This window comes from Oncorhynchus masou, chromosome 2 (genome assembly GCF_036934945.1).
Source record: "Oncorhynchus masou masou isolate Uvic2021 chromosome 2, UVic_Omas_1.1, whole genome shotgun sequence".
Lineage (NCBI taxonomy): Eukaryota > Metazoa > Chordata > Actinopteri > Salmoniformes > Salmonidae > Oncorhynchus > Oncorhynchus masou.
This window is the reverse complement of record NC_088213.1, coordinates 11797670-11814969: the sequence shown is the minus strand read 5'-3', so window position 1 is coordinate 11814969 and position 17300 is coordinate 11797670. Positions and strand designations below refer to the sequence as shown.

At 43.6% G+C, this 17300-nt stretch overlaps 2 protein-coding genes across 5 annotated transcripts in view; both read right to left on the bottom strand.

Annotated features, from left to right (window-relative positions):
• The window catches only part of LOC135555242 (inactive serine protease PAMR1-like), a 104826-nt gene that overhangs the window by 4303 nt on the left and 83223 nt on the right, over positions 1–17300 (bottom strand). The gene's annotated exons all lie outside the window — the stretch shown is intronic.
• LOC135555304 (inactive serine protease PAMR1-like) lies at positions 1292–15174 on the bottom strand. Of its 2 annotated transcripts, XM_064987648.1 has the most exons (8): positions 15102–15174; positions 14716–14852; positions 11068–11247; positions 10185–10310; positions 8601–8715; positions 8117–8334; positions 7794–7901; positions 1292–1940 (listed from the first exon to the last, which is right to left on the bottom strand). In XM_064987648.1, the coding sequence occupies exons 1-8, from the start codon at positions 15167–15169 to the stop codon at positions 1651–1653; spliced, it is 1242 nt and encodes a 413-aa protein (XP_064843720.1). In that variant the 5' UTR covers positions 15170–15174; the 3' UTR covers positions 1292–1650. The 2 variants fall into 2 exon arrangements, with proteins under 2 accessions (XP_064843720.1, XP_064843714.1); XM_064987642.1 differs by having other exon boundaries at positions 14716–15173.

The window sequence follows — 17300 nt, the reverse complement described above, 5'->3', positions numbered from 1 at the left end:
AGTTATTGTCTGTAAAACACGTGTCAAACTCATTCCAAGGAGGGCAGAGTGTCTGTGGGTTTTCGCTCCACCCTTGTACTTGATTGATGAATTAATGTCACTAATTAATAAGGATATCCCCTCACCAGGTTTTCTACATCTTAATTGAAAGGAAAAAAAACAAAAACCTGTAGACATTTAGCCCTCTGGACTGAGTTTGACACCACTGCTGTAAAATAAAACCTAAGCTACTCAAAAACTAGAAGCAGTGTATAAATTCAATCAATGTGCTGGCTTTGTACAGATTGACAGTCAGAATGAGACATATAGTAGTGTTAGTAAGGCTCATACCTGGGTGTACGGGTCATACCTGGGTGTACGGGTCATACCTGGATGTATGGGGTCATACCTGGATGTATGGGGTCATACCTGGATGTGTGGGGTCATACCTGGGTATGGGGTCATACCTGGATGTATGGGGTCATACCTGGATGTTCGGGGTCATACCTGGATGTACGGGGTCATACCTGGATGTACGGGGTCATACCTGGATGTATGGGGTCATACCTGGGTGTATGGGGTCATACCTGGATGTATGGGGTCATACCTGGGTGTACCTGGGGTCATACCTGGTGTGGTCATACCTGGGTGTACGGGTCATACCTGGGTGGGGTCATACCTGGATGGGTGTTCGGGTCATACCTGGGGATGTACGGGTCATACCTGGATGTATGGGGGGTCATACCTGGGTATGGGGTCATACCTGGGTGTCAGGGTCATACCTGGGTGTACGGGTCATACCTGGGTGTACGGGTCATACCTGGGTGTACGGGTCATACCCTGGGTGTACGGGTCATACATGGATGTATGCGGACATACCTGGATGTTCGGGTCATACTTGGGTGGTCATACCTGGGTGTACGGGTCATACCTGGGTGTACGGGTCTGGATGTACCTGGGTGTACGGGTCATACCTGGGTGTACGGGTCATACCTGTGGGGTCATACCTGGGTGTACGGGGGTCATACCTGGGTGTACGGGTCATACCTGGGTGTACGGGTCATACCTGGGGTCATACCTGGGTGTACGGGTCATACCTGGGTGATGGGGTCATACCTGGGTCATACCTGGGTGGGGACATACCTGGGTGTACGGGTCATACCTGGGTCACGGGTCATACCTGGGTGTACGGGTCATACCTGGATGGGGCCTTTGGCTTCCAAGATTTGTGTCTCACCAGCTCAGATACCTAGGCTCGACAGGCTGTGGACACAGAGGAAGAGCCCTTAACCACGTAATCAACAGTATTGTGCAGTAACCTAAACAGCAGCACTAAAGCACTATACAGTCTGATGTTATTTAAGCAATAAGGCCCAAGGGGGTATGATATATCGCCAATATACCATGCTTAAGGGCTGTTCTTATGCACAACGCAACAAAGAGTGCCTGGACACAGCCCTTAGCTGTGATATATTGGCTATATATCACAAACCCCAGAGGTGCCTTATTGCTATTATAAACTGGTTACCAACGTAATGAGAGCAGTAAAAATGTATGTTTTGTTATACCCGTGGTACACTGTCTGATATACCATGGCTTTCAGACAATTAGCATTCAGGGCTGGAACCACGACTGTCAGCCAATCAGCATTCAGGGCTGGAACAAGTCAGTTTATAAATGTGGATAAACATGTGCAGGTGTTTTATCTAAATGGCTGTTTGCTGTCAGTATACCTCTCACACACAGTGGTTGCCGGCCACTCCACGAGCCATCTGGGAGACAGGTGCTCCGGGAGCCTCCACTCAGGATGTAGGAGGAGTTACAGAAGTAGTCCACTGTGTCAGGACCTCCTCCAGAGCCCCGGACCAGCTGGAGGTAGCCATGGTGCAGCCTGGCAGGAGGAGGACACACCCCGAGCCCTCTGACTGGGTCTGCACCCCTCTGACTGGGTCGAATGGGCTCTGAGAGACACGAAGAGATGGAGGAGAGTCATGTTTTGAGAAATGGGCTGGTTATTCAATGGTCTACAAAGAGTATAATCTGAGACGACATTATGAAACGAAACACGCGGACAAAAACAAGAATATGGACATGGAACAAAGGCTACAAAAGGCAGAGGAATTAAAACGAGGCCTCAAATCTCGACAGGCTCTGTTCAAAAAAGCCAAATCACAAGGCCAGGCTGCTGTCAAGGCCAGTTTTATTTTGGCAGAAGAGATCGCTAAATCAGCCCGGCCATTTACGGAGGGGATTTCATCAAAAACTGCATGATTAAAGTTTGTGACGAAGTTTGCCCAGAAAAAGGCAACTCTTTTTAAATGTGAGTCTGAGCAGAAACACCATTGCCGAGAGAGTAGACCAGTTGTCCATCAATCTAAAAGAGCAGCTTGTGAAAAAGGGAAAAGATTTCATTGCATATTCCTTGGCTGTGGATGAGAGCACCGACATTTCTGACATTGCCCAGTTGTCAATTTTCATCCGCGGAGTGGACTCCAGCCTAAGCGTGACAGAGGAGTTTTTGGCTTTACGTCCTATGCATGGCACAACTACGGGGCATGATTTGTATGAAGAGGTGTCAAGATGTGTAAATGAGATGGAGCTGCCTTGGGAAAAACTCGTGGGTTTGACAACCGACGGAGCACCTGCGATGTGTGGACACAGGAGCGGACTGGTGGCGAAGATACGGGAAAAGATGCAAGAGGAAAACGCGACAGGTGAGCTGACAGCTTATCATTGTATCATACACCAGGAAGCGTTGTGCGTAAAGCCTTGAAAATGGAGCATGTAATGAGCATCATCACGCGCACAGTTAACTTTATCAGAGCCAAAGGTTTGAATCACCGCCAGTTCAAGGCATTTCTGACGGAGTTAGAAACGGAGCATGGTGATTTGCCTTATCACACAGAGGTGCGATGGCTAAGCCAGGGAAAGGTGCTTCAAAGATGTTTTGAGCTTCGTGAGGAGATTTGTCTGTTCTTGGACAGCAAAGGGAAAGACACAACAGAACTCCGAGACGAAATGTTTCTGTGTGAAATGGCTTTTCTGTGTGACATTACGAGTCATCTGAATGCAATGAACTTGCAGCTGCAGGGTCGGGATCATGTCATCTCTGATATGTACAGTACAGTGAAGGCATTTAAAACCAAACTGACTCTGTGGGAGACGCAGATGCGGAAAGAAAATTTGAGCCACTTTCCCAGCTGCCAGACCATGAAAGAGAAGCTCTCTACCAGTGCGTTCCCGAGCGCACAGTTGGCTGATAAAATAGGTATGCTTGCCGCTGACTTTCGACGCCGATTTGCTGACTTTGAAGCACAAAAAGCAGGTTGGAACTGCTCTGTAACCCATTTGCTGTTGACGTGGAAAGCTCACCACCAAACCTCCAAATGGAGTTGATTGACCTCCAATGCAATGATGCACTGAGGGCAAAATATGCGGCAGTGGGTGCTGCGGAGTTCGCCCGTTTCCTCCCCGACACAATGCCCCAGCTGCGCATCCAGGCTGCTCAAACGTTGTCTATGTTTGGCAGCACATACCTGTGTGAACAACTTTTTCTTTGATGAACCTGAACAAAACATCACACAGAAGTCGACTTACTGCTGAACACCTCCACTCAATTCTGAGGATTTCCTCAGCTCAGAGCCTTACCCCGAACATTGATGAACTTGTGGAAAAGATGGGACACCACCAAGTATCACCCTCAACCTCAAACAAGTGAACATTACTGTGCAATCACATATTTAGAGTTTTTACTCAGTTCAAGTTTAAAAGTTAAAGTTTAATATTTGTTTTCACTGCATGTTACTTCTCCTTAAACAAAGTGTTGTTTTTGATTAATAGATTTTTGCACTTTATTTTATTGTATTTCAATCCAATTATATTTTAAAAATATTTCAGTTGAGTGGATGATAGAAAATTGCTATTATTGTTTTTTTCTTTGAAGTAAATTTAGCCCACTTTTGCTAAAATAGAAAATATAGGCTACTGATGGTGCCTTGAATACCGGTTTCTTTCATTTAATGTTCATGTTATGGGGATTTTTATATAAAGGAAATTTGTCTTTTGTGTCTGTTGAAAATTAAAGATTACTGACAGAGCCATAAGAAAATATTGCTTTATTTATCTGATCATATTGAATATATTTGTTAGGTTTTCAGTAGGTTCAATTAGGTTCACTAGACTATATGCGTCATTTAAAAAATTTTCAATGAACATTCGAACAGTCCTCGGCTTGTAGCTAAATTTTTTATTTGGCCCTCCGTCCATTTGACTTTGACACCCCTGGTCTACCATGACTATGTTGTGTATGTTCATTCCTTGTGTACTCTCTTCTCGTTTTCCTTGTGTTCTCTATTCTCGTTTTCCTTGTGTACTCTCTTCTCGTTTTCCTTGTGTTCTCTCTTCTCGTTTTCCTTGTGTACTCTCTTCTCGTTTTCCTTGTGTACTCTCTTCTCGTTTTCCTTGTGTTCTCTCTTCTCGTTTTCCTTGTGTACTCTCTTCTCGTTTTTCCTTGTGTACTCTCTTCTCGTTTTCCTTGTGTACTCTCTTCTCGTTTTCCTTGTGTACTCTCTTCTCGTTTTCCTTGTGTACTCTCTTCTCGTTTTCCTTGTGTACTCTCTTCTCGTTTTCCTTGTGTACTCTCTTATTTTTTCCTTGTGTACTCTCTTCTCGTTTTCCTTGTGTACTCTCAGTTCTCAGTTTTCTTGTGTACTCTCTTCTCGTTTTCATTGTGGAGGTTTTCCTTGTGTACTCTCTTCTCGTTTTCCTTGTGTACTCTCTTTCGTTTTCCTTGTGTACTCTCTTCTCGTTTTCCTTGTGTACTCTCTTCTCGTTTTCCTTGTGTACTCTCTTCTCGTTTTCCTTGTGTACTCTCTTCTCGTTTTCCTTGTGTACTCTCTTCTCGTTTTCCTTGTGTACTCTCTTCTCGTTTTCCTTGTGTTCTCTCTTCTCGTTTTCCTTGTGTACTCTCTTCTCGTTTTCCTTGTGTACTCTCTCCTCGTTTTCCTTGTGTACTCTCTTCTCGTTTTCCTTGTGTACTCTCTTCGTTTTCCTTGTGTACTCTCTCGTTTTCCTTGTGTACTCTCTTCTCGTTTTCCTTGTGTACTCTCTTCTCGTTTTCCTTGTGTACTCTCTTCTCGTTTTCCTTGTGTACTCTCTTCTCGTTTTCCTTGTGTACTCTCTTCTCGTTTTCCTTGTGTACTCTCTTCTCGTTTTCCTTGTGTACTCTCTTCTCGTTTTCCTTGTGTACTCTCTTCTCGTTTTCCTTGTGTACTCTCTTCTCGTTTTCCTTGTGTTCTCTCTTCTCGTTTTCCTTGTGTACTCTCTTCTCGTTTTCCTTGTGTACTCTCTTCTCGTTTTTCCTTGTGTACTCTCTTCTCGTTTTCCTTGTGTACTCTCTTCTCGTTTTCCTTGTGTACTCTCTTCTCGTTTTCCTTGTGTACTCTCTTCTCGTTTTCCTTGTGTACTCTCTTCTCGTTTTCCTTGTGTACTCTCTTCTCGTTTTCCTTGTGTACTCTCTTCTCGTTTTCCTTGTGTACTCTCTTCTCGTTTTCCTTGTGTAGTTTATTTTATTGACACATCATCTAATGTAATGCACCTGTTCCATCAGTACTCAGGTCTGCAACATTCCTGTCTGTGGAGGGGATCAATAACGTTGATCCATTCATTTACATGATCTTTAACTTTACCTTTATCTACCTTCCCACAGATGGGCACCGTGCCACTCCAGGTGGCGTTGGGCAGGCAGGTCCTCTGGGGGCTGCCAGTCAGTGTGTAGGGTGGGTGGCACAGGTACTGAACAGCCAGGAGCTCATCCTCCGGGCCATACACAGAGAGGAGCTCCCCGTTCACGGGCCTCTCTGGCAACACACACCTGACTCCTAGCAACTGGAAGGCAGAGAGAGTGTTGTCTGTGTAGAAATATCAACCCTCCCTAGTTTGGTCTGACCCTGAAATGACCCGTAGCCTTTTCCTGCAGTCAGTGACCAATAGCGTTTGGACTCATGGGTGGAATGCTATATTTTAAATAAAAGATTTACAAAAAATGTAACTGATGAAACTCGGGTGTTTCTATGTCAAACAGTTTTGTTATATGTCAGTCTCCTGTGCACATAAAGTGTGATATTGTGATGCAAACTCAACATTGAAGACATTTCAACTCCATATTTGACATTGTCTTCTTTTTCTATGCCCATAACCATGTGTGTGAGGTGAATACTTCTGTTTCAATGTAGATTTGTTTAAGACTACCAAGAAACACTCTGTATGAACCTGATATAACCGAACGCAGTAAAAGGTTCTGTATGACCCTGATATAACCCACCGCAGTAAAAGGTTCTGTATGACCCTGATATAACCGACCACAGTAAAAGGTTCTGTATGACCCTGATATAACCCACCGCAGTAAAAGGTTCTGTATGACCCTGATATAACCCACCGCAGTAAAAGGTTCTGTATGACCCTGATATAACCCACCGCAGTAAAAAGTTCTGTATGACCCTGATATAACCCACCACAGTAAAAGGTTCTGTATGACCCTGATATAACCCACCGCAGTAAAAAGTTCTGTATGACCCTGATATAACCCACCGCAGTAAAAGGTTCTGTATGACCCTGATATAACCCACCGCAGTAAAAGGTTCTGTATGACCCTGATATAACCCACCGCAGTAAAAGGTTCTGTATGACCCTGATATAACCCACCGCAGTAAAAGGTTCTGTATGACCCTGATATAACCCACTGCAGTAAAAGGTTCTGTATGAGCCTGATATAACCCACCGCAGTAAAAGGTTCTGTATGACCCTGATATAACCCACCGCAGTAAAAGGTTCTGTATGACCCTGATATAACCCACCGCAGTAAAAGGTTCTGTATGACCCTGATATAACCCACCGCAGTAAAAAGGTTCTGTATGACCCTGATATAACCCACCGCAGTAAAAGGTTCTGTATGACCCTGATGTAACCCACCGCAGTAAAAGGTTCTGTATGACCCTGATATAACCCACCGCAGTAAAAAGTTCTGTATGACCCTGATATAACCCACCGCAGTAAAAGGTTCTGTATGATCCTGATATAACCCACCGCAGTAAAAGGTTCTGTATGACCCTGATATAACCCACCGCAGTAAAAGGTTCTGTATGAACCTGATATAACCCACCGCAGTAAAAAGTTCTGTATGACCCTGATATAACCCACCGCAGTAAAAGGTTCTGTATGACCCTGATATAACCCACCGCAGTAAAAGGTTCTGTATGACCCTGATATAACCCACCGCAGTAAAAGGTTCTGTATGACCCGGATATAACCCACCGCAGTAAAAGGTTCTGTATGACCCTGATATAACCGACCGCAGTAAAAGGTTCTGTATGACCCTGATATAACCCACCGCAGTAAAAGGTTCTGTATGACCCTGATATAACCCACCGCAGTAAAAGGTTCTGTATGACCCTGATATAACCCACCGCAGTAAAAGGTTCTGTATGACCCTGATATAACCCACCGCAGTAAAAGGTTCTGTATGACCCTGATATAACCCACCGCAGTAAAAGGTTCTGTATGACCCTGATATAACCCACCACAGTAAAAGGTTCTGTATGACCCTGATATAACCCACCGCAGTAAAAGGTTCTGTATGACCCTGATATAACCGACCACAGGAAAAGGTTCTGTATGATCCTGATATAACCCACCGCAGTAAAAGGTTTTCCTCCCAGGAAGCAGTAGAGTGAGGTTTTATAATACCTGAACGATAATGAATAACTCACTTTGTTTGGGGAGGACATGAGGTTCTGGCTACCAGACGGATCACTAACCGTTCTCACACAGTTGTCCTGTGTAGCCTGGCAGACATGCACAGCGAAAAGACTGTACTGGGTTCAGCAAACAGGTTCCATGGTGCTGACAAGGGGAGGGGCTGCACGCTGCAAGGGAGCCGCAAATACAAACAGACAATTAGACAAATTATTCATGAATAATGAATAACGGGCTGAGCAACAGACAGGCTGACTGACAGACCGAACCGGCTGATAGATTGAAATATAGTAAATCATCTTGGCCAAAATGTAACCATATAAGGACATGCAACATCTATGCCAAAGTCTTGTTGATAATGGCAATAAAACCTGCCTGTAGCTACCTGAGCTCTGCTGAAAAGCTGCAAAGAAGCCATCAAAGTTGTTGTAGCCATCGGAGACAAACAGGACGTGCAGCCTGCTTCCAGAGGTTCTGATTGGTGGAGGCAGCTCATTCCCACAAAACCGGCCAATGATGGGGGAGCTCAGGCTGTCACCATCTCGCAGTTCCACGTAGTCATAATGACAGTTGTGGTCAGGCTCTAGACTAAGCATGGAGAACCTGGGCGGATCCAAACAAGGTCTTTGTTATCATCATGTTTGGCTGTTAAGTAGGATAAGGTATTAATCTATATAGTGTCCATATTAGGACATCATCTTACTACCCTTTAAAAAAAAAAAAAAAAAAATTCAGTACGGATCCATGAAAGCTGGGACTGGATTGTGACAGACAACTTCCTCATAGAATACCGTTCAACTTCATGAAAGCCAATGAGAGATTCAATGAATTTGACAGTATAGTACAGTATAATCAATTCAGGGACCCACCTGAGCTCCACGTTCTCCCCTCTCTCTACCTGCACCCTCCACTCACAGTGCGCATTGATGGGGTAACTCTCCAGCATGATGTGGCCCTGGGCTCGACGAATCACCCCTCCACATGCTAGGGACAAGAACACATACTCTGAGCTCCCATAATGCAACGCAAAATAACTAGAGATTAGAACATAGATGTTTGTAGCAAGTCATTCACGTCGATGTATAATGAACAGTGTTGGGGAAGCTCCTCTGAAAATATAGTTTACCAAGCTACCAATTACATCACATCGTCAGAAGTTGAGCTACACTGAAGTTATAAACACAGCTTTCTTAACTGAAGTTACTTTTGATTTGATTTGATATATAAATGTAAAATGTCATAGAAAACAAATTGCAAGAACAGATCACACTAGAGTCAGAAGATAACATAGTGTTTAATTTAGCCTATTAAAAATACAAACTATGTTTCAAGTGAGAATTAGACAGGTCTGATGAGTTAGACAGGTCTGATGGATTAGACAGGTCTGATGGATTAGACAGGTGTGATGAGTTAGACAGGTCTGATGGATTAGACAGGTCTGATGGATTAGACAGGTCTGTTGAATTTGACAGGTCTGATGGATTAGACAAGTCTGATGAATTGGACAGGTCTGATGAATTAGACAGGTCTGATGAATTAGACAAGTAGGATGAATTAGACAAGTAGGATGAATTAGACAGAGCTGATGAATTAGACAGAGCTGATGAATTAGACAGGTAGGATGAATTAGACAGAGCTGATGAATTAGACAGGTAGGATGAATTAGACAGGTAGGATGGATTAGACAGGTCTGATGAATTAGACAGGTCTGATGAATTAGACAAGTAGGATGAATTAGACAGGTAGGATGAATTAGACAGAGCTGATGAATTAGACAGGTAGGATGAATTAGACAGGTCTGATGAATTAGACAGGTAGGATGAATTAGACAGAGCTGATGAATTAGACAGGTAGGATGAATTAGACAGAGCTGATGAATTAGACAGAGCTGATGAATTAGACAGGTCTGATGAATTAGAGCTGATGAATTAGACAGAGCTGATGAATTAGACAGGTCTGATGAATTAGACAGAGCTGATGAATTAGACAGGTCTGATGAATTAGACAGGTAGGATGAATTAGACAGGTCTGATGAATTAGACAGGTAGGATGAATTAGACAGGTCTGATGAATTAGACAGATAGGATGAATTAGACAGGTAGGATGAATTAGACAGAGCTGATGAATTAGACAGGTAGGATGAATTAGACAGAGCTGATGAATTAGACAGGTGATGACTAAAAAGTAGTGTGTAGTTCCAGTAGTTAGATACAGCACTATATGACTAAAAAGTTGCGTGCAGTTCCAGTAGTTAGATACACCACTATATGACTAAAAAGTAGTGTCGTTCCAGTAGTTAGATACACCACTAACGTTAAATGGCTAAAAAGTAATTAACTACTGAAATGTTACCAATGTAGTTCACTACTCCCCAACACTGGCAATGAAACAAGTGAAAAACTCCCAAGGACTGTAATTTAGAAAATGCTCTACCCCTGAAACAGCTGACTCACTCTTGCAGTCTCCACCTGCCCAGCCCTGACGACAGTCCGTACAGAATCTCCCTCGGATGAAGAAATCATCCTTGGCCTCCCACGTCCCATTGTGACAGGTTTTACAGTTCTCAAACAGACTGCAGCCTGAGGGAAGAGGAGAAACAAGGGAGCAAGGAGATCAGGTCAGCAGCTAAATGACATGCAATTTCAACCAATGTTTAATCACGTTCAATGTTTTGGTTAATTTAAACGTTTATAAATCTGTGAGAAAAAGTGAATCCTTGTAATTACATCTTAACGTTAAAGCATTATCAACATGTGAAGAATAAGAAGACAAATGTCAGTGTACAAACAATTGTATTGGGTAAGAAATCTGGAAGTGAGTAACAGAGAAGCAGTAGAGGCACAGATTAAATAGAAGGAGACAGATGTCTCACAGGATGTAGAAATCTGAAGCGTCCGTTTAGAGCTTCTTCTCACCACCAAAGTTGGTGATGGGAGGAAGTCCAGGGGCGGAATGTGGGAGAAAATGGAGCTAAATGAAACTTGGTGTCAATACAGTCCTCTTCCCAAATTCCAATCTGTTATGAACAGAGTGGACTAAGTTTTGTGTACTTGACCCTTTACCAAAGCTCCCAAAAATGGTTTTGTTTACAAGGAATGCAACGGCAAATTTAATTATTGCACATGAACACTTCACAAAGGAGGTGTTACCCAGCAGAAATATGCAAATATATTCTAAAACATGACAACAGGATCTCGCTAGGTCGTGCTTGGTTCTGCCCACCTCCATGCCTGTTCTGCCCAATATGCTTCATTTGCTCCCACTGGAAATGACAACGATGAGATATTTTGGGGTTAGTTACCAGTATCTTTGGTAGAGGTCTGATAGGTTGTTTACCAGGGTGGATGATGCAGGGGTCACACTGGTCCAGTTGGTTGCGGCAGCAGGGAACGGAGTAGCCCACCCGTGCCCCCTGGGAAGGACATCTACACTGGATCAGCTGGTACTCACAACAGTCCCTACACATGTGGTTCCACTCTGAGCTGGGACACTTGTCATCCACCACACCTCTGGAATCTAAAATCAATCAATCAGTCAATCAAATGTATTTCCTAAAGGCACTGAACCCTAATTGCTCCAGGGTCACTGTTGACAATGGCTGACCCTGGTCGTGACCCCATTCCCTGAGGGTGTCTCAGGGTGTCAGGGCTTTGCGCTGCTGGTGGAGAAGTCAGGAGCATTGAACAAGTGCACACTTTATTATGGCAGTAGAGAAAATAACAGAAGAACGCAGCTTCTTGAAAACCTCCAGCCCACAAGGCAAAAGTGTAAGGCGCGATAAATGCAAGACACTGTAATACAAAATAAACAAACCGTGTGCAAAAAACACGGAAACCCAGTTTGGCGCGTAACGATAACCACGTAACACGGAACAATTACACACCAAGACATGGAGGAGAACAGAGAACTAAATACATGCAGTGTGATTATGGAATGAAAACCAGGTGTGTATGGAACAAGACAAAACAAATAGACACATGAGAAATTTATCGGCGATAGCTAGAAAGCCGGTGACGTCGATCTCCGAACGCCGCCCGAACAAGGAGAGGAGCCGACTTCGGTAGAAGTCGTGACACGGGGTGAGTTGGGATATACAAAAAGAAACACATTTCCAATTCACACATGTATCAACACATAACTGCACAGCACATGATACCAGCCTAAACTCACAACAACAAGCAATGTCGTATCAAGGGAGTTGCACGTAAAGAGACTGGCATGTTGTGAGTCAAGGTATCCTAGTGGTCAGAGCGTTGGACTTATAACGGAAAGGTTGCAAGATCGAATCCCCGAGCTGACAAGGTAAAAATTTGTCGTTCTGCCCCTGAACAAGGCAGTTACCCCACTGTTCTCCGGTAGGCCGTCATTGAAAATAAGAATTTGTTATTAACTGACTTGCCAAGTTAAATAAAAAAAAACGTCATGAGGCATGGCATTCATTTGTCTATGATTACTGCTCCTGTAAAATAACATGCTCTATAGTCTACATGAATGCACATCTGGTTTCATGACATGTACTTGCCAAAATAATAGTTAGCTACAGTTTGAAAGCGACACAAAACAAGGACGCCTCGTCTGTACACACATTTGAATGTTTCCTCTCTGTACTGGAAGAATGTTTTTTGGGGATGAAGTTATTTGTATGAAGCTTACTTCTGCTATCTCAGAGATCTGGTTATCATATTCGTTTGACTAGGGCTCTATAACGCTACGTTTAACCTGGCTTACCAATTCTAATATATATTTTTTCACTAATTGGTCTTTTGACCAATCAGATCAGCTCTTTTGCCAATGATTAGGGCAAAATATCAGAATTATGGTCCCTGTGTAAACGGAGCCATAGCTACATTAGTAGTTTGGGTCCTGGATGCTGAAACAGCCTTCTAGCAGTGTGTATATCAGACAATATGCCAGGTGTAAGATGCAAAACTAATTTGCAGTCATATTTATGTTGGTAAACAGTTTATAATGGCAATATGGCACCTCAGGGGTTTGTGGTATATAGCCAATGTATCACTGCCAAGGGCTGTGTCCTAAGAACAGACTTTAGGTGTGGTATATTGGCCAAGATATAACAACTCCTCGGGCCTTATTGCTTAAGTATAGCATGTGTACACTGGAGGAGGGTTTAGGGTAGAAATCCTCTGTGAGACTATAATTGGTTAGATACCTCTCATCAACTTCCAGGTGTCTTGTGGCAAGTTCTATGTGATTCTATGCTGTGATTCTACAGTTCTCTGGTGACTAACTCTGCTGAGTGGGTTAATCCTATTGAAACAGGGCTAATGTGCTTGAATCGTAAAATCATGGGTCACAGTTCATATCGTGCTCCCCCAGGGGTCATTACAATAGCAAGAAACCCCCCAAACCCAATCTGACACTATCTCGTGATGGTTCCAAAGGCATGTCTTTAACCCTCTACAGACTAAACCCTGTCTAATCTGGGGTTCTACTATCTATATGGAATTGTTTTAAGAAGGTCACACCAAGGGTCATTTATCTATTTGATTTGACATTTTAAGACCCCTTGAAGTATAAAATACAATATAAAAACAAATAGTTGATGAAAAAATGTATTTGGCCAAACTGCTAATACAAACACATTGAATAACAGATTCACTACATGGAATAACAGATGACCCCCCCCCAAAAAAAAAATCTAAAGGAAGTTTGTTCTGAAGTGTCTGTCCTATATCTGAGAGAAACATTTGTTGTTGTTTTAGCATTAAGTCTCCATATATACTTCCATTCATTGTTCAACTGTTACCGGGGACCTTCAGGTACGTCTTGTGAAGCCTGTGGGGTCTTAGAGCATAACAACCACATGTACGTGTTCATGAGAGTCTCACATCCTATCAGTGTGAGGCCCAAACTGTTGGGACGCTACAGACAGAAGTGGGCAGATCGGCTGCACCGACTTCAGACGAGTTCTAATACGTTTGTGGGGGTTGCAGATCAAAACGGAGAACACCACTGTGTTCGTTAGAGACTCATCTTTCCATAGAGGGGTCAGGCCAAACTCTTCGGATGCTACAGACAATTTTGTGAGAAGACCAATTTTCGGGATGTCTCATGGTCTGACAAATATCTAGCCCTGTCACCTTTCACCTTTCACCACAGATTCGGAAGTGCAACATTGGCGGATTGAAATATATCTAGGAGAACAGATATCTCTAGTTTAAACTGACGTCTTTTTACAGGGATTATTTTGTTACGCTAATTCGATTTCTAGGGGGTTTAATAGAGTCCTACAGTCATACATATTATCATTACAGTCTGGTCAAAATGAGTGTGGCAATTCATAGAAAATGTCCCCAGCTTTCTAACAGCAGGAAACTTAGAATCCAGACTTGACAGTGACTAGAGAAGTTAACTCAGACTTGACTAGGTCAGTGACTATAGAAGTTAAAACCCAGACATGACTAGGTATGTGACTAGAGAAGTTAAAACCCAGACATGACTAGGTATGTGACTAGAGAAGTTAAAACCCAGACATGACTAGGTATGTGCCTAGAGAAGTTAAAACCCAGACATGACTAGGTATGTGCCTAGAGAAGTTAAAACCCAGACATGACTAGGTATGTGACTATAGAAGTTAACTCAGACATGACTAGGTATGTGACTAGAGAAGTTAACTCAGACATGACTAGGTATATGACTATAAAGTTAACTCAGACTTGACTAGGTATGTGCCTAGAGAAGTTAACTCAGACATGACTAGGTATGTGACTACAGAAGTTAACTCAGACATGACTAGGTATGTGACTATAGAAGTTAACTCAGACATGACTAGGTATTCCCATATGACTCAGAGAGGAAATAAATTACTCAGCGAGTACAAAAGAAAAACTCTAACAATGGAAGTTGTGTGAACAGTTCAGAATAGGGAGGCTAATACAAGTCACAGCAGGCTTTGTAGAGTCATACATCTGAATGAAATGTGTTATCATCAGTATATGATGAAATCATCGCTCTAGCTCTTACCGTGGGGCCAGGCAGTTGCATGAAGGCAGAGTAGAATGACATGGAGAAGAAGAGGCAGGAGGTGTCTGGGTTGCAGATGAGGGAGCATTGTCGTCCTCCCAGTGGGCTGCACCCTCTGGCACACAAGGACCATAGAGCTAGGAACCAGAACACACATGATGTCACTGAGGAGTCCGGAATCTAAAGTGTTCCCGTTCAGAACGCTCCACATCAATCCCACCATCCTCTCTTTCTCTGGGCTCCAGATGCAAAGCAGCTGTTGAGGAGAACACTCACTCACCACACTAAAGGAGAGATTTAACCCTTTCTTTTCACCAGGAGTCACACTGGCATTCTGCACTCTCTCTCTCTCTCTGTGATGACGGACAAGCTCCATGCATACTCACCATGCATCTGAACTCTCTCTCTCTCTCTCTGTGATGACGGACAAGCTCCATACATACTCACCATGCATCTGAACTCTCCAGCTTCTGTTTTTACAGACATGCCATGTGGAATTCTGGAAGTCCAAAGGAAAAGGGGAGTGGCTGCATATTGGCATGTCGAGAGTGTTGCAGGGAAAAACACTGTCACTTTTAATGGAGAAAACAGAGATGGCGAGTTGATGATACTCCAGGGAAAGATGTTTTCCGTCTGTGTATGGCGGGGGAATTCAGTGAAGCCTGAATCAGGACGTCATTGTACTGTAAAACCCCCTCAGGCTCTGGCCTGTGAGATCTGCGGGGAGGCCATGCCAACAAACAGTGACAAGCAGAAATAATGTCATTCCTGTCCATAGTTGTCTATAGGAGCGAACCTGGGCAAAGCTTCTATACAGGATGACAGTGTATTCTCTACAAAAGGGCTCCAGGCAATGGGGCGGACAGGCACTGCACAGCTCATTGTAAATCACTGTTTGTTTTTCATTACCTGGCTTGAATACAGTTTTCCATGTAAAAAGAAAAACTATTTTTCCAGGCATTGCATCCAGATGGGACTCGGAGTTAAGATTTTAACTGACCATAGGGACCAGAACCATTAGGTTTAATGGGACATTTGCCTCCTAGTTCCAGTGAAGGTTGAAAAGAAACCAAAGAAACCCCCCCCCCTATACATTATGTACTATAAATTACAAACCCCAGCCAGTAACCCTTCCACCCTTGTGTACATCTGAGGAATACAGACTTTTCAAATGCCTTATCCAAAACCAGTCTTCGGGAATCGACCGCAGCCAAGGTAAATGGAAAAATCACGTAGATTTTATTTTGAGTGGACCATCCCTTTAAGCAATATGGTAACAACTTAACATCCCCTTTCTGAAGACAAGAGACACCTGGTGGTTACGTATAGAAACAGCATCTAATTAGGAAAAACATATTTTACACTTTTACAAATGGAGTCAAAGCATAAATTGATTTAGAATACATCCATTAAAGAAAGATAAAATGAGTAGCCATGAGGGGTAGGAGAAGAAAGGTCAATGTATGACAGAGTGACTTGGGGTTACATCGGACGACAACACATTGACGGGTCCAGCACAGACTGCTGAAACAGACTCATGATTAGTTTTGACTCATTTGTCATGCAAACACAGTAACTCTTTAGCATTGAACCAATGATGGAACCAGAACAGAAAACTCTGTGCTGAGTCAGCACAGATACTCAGCCACAGATACTCACACCCTGCCACAGATACTCACACCCTGCCACAGATACTCACACCCTGCCACAGATACTCACACCCTGCCACAGATACTCACACCCTGCTACAGATACTCACACCCTGCCACAGATACTCACACCCTGCCACAGATACTCACACCCTGCCACAGATACTCACACCCTGCCACAGATACTCACACCCTGCCACAGATACTCACACCCTGCCACAGATACTCACACCCTGCCACATATACTCACACCCTGCCACAGATACCACTGCTACAAATACTCACACCCTGCCACAAATACTCACACCCTGCCACAGATACTCACACCCTGCTACAAATACTCACACCCTGCTACAAATACTCACACCCTGCCACAGATACTCACACCCTGCTACAAATACTCACACCCTGCCACAAATACTCACACCCTGCCACAGATACTAACACCCTGCTACAAATACTCACACCCTTTCAGATACACACCCTGCTACAGATACTCACACCCTGCTACAGATACTCACACCCTGCTACAGATACTCACACCCTGCTACAGATTACACCCTCACACTCAGATACACCCTGCTACAGATACTCACAAGTGACAGATACTCACCCAGCCACAAATACTCACACCAACAAGTCTGTTTTCAACAAGTAGTGGTGATGGAACATGTTATAAAGTGCTTTATGCAGACATAAAGTGACAGTTCACCACCAAAATATAACTTTGTGAGATGTTATTATATCTAAGTGCAAACTGAGGCACGCAACAGGGGTGTCACATATTACCCATATTACCCATACCCATATTACCACACATATTACACCGCTGCAGGGTGAGGCTTCCCCTAGCCCCAAAGTACACCAGTACAGAATATAACCACACACACACACACACACACACACACACACACACACACACACACACACACACAC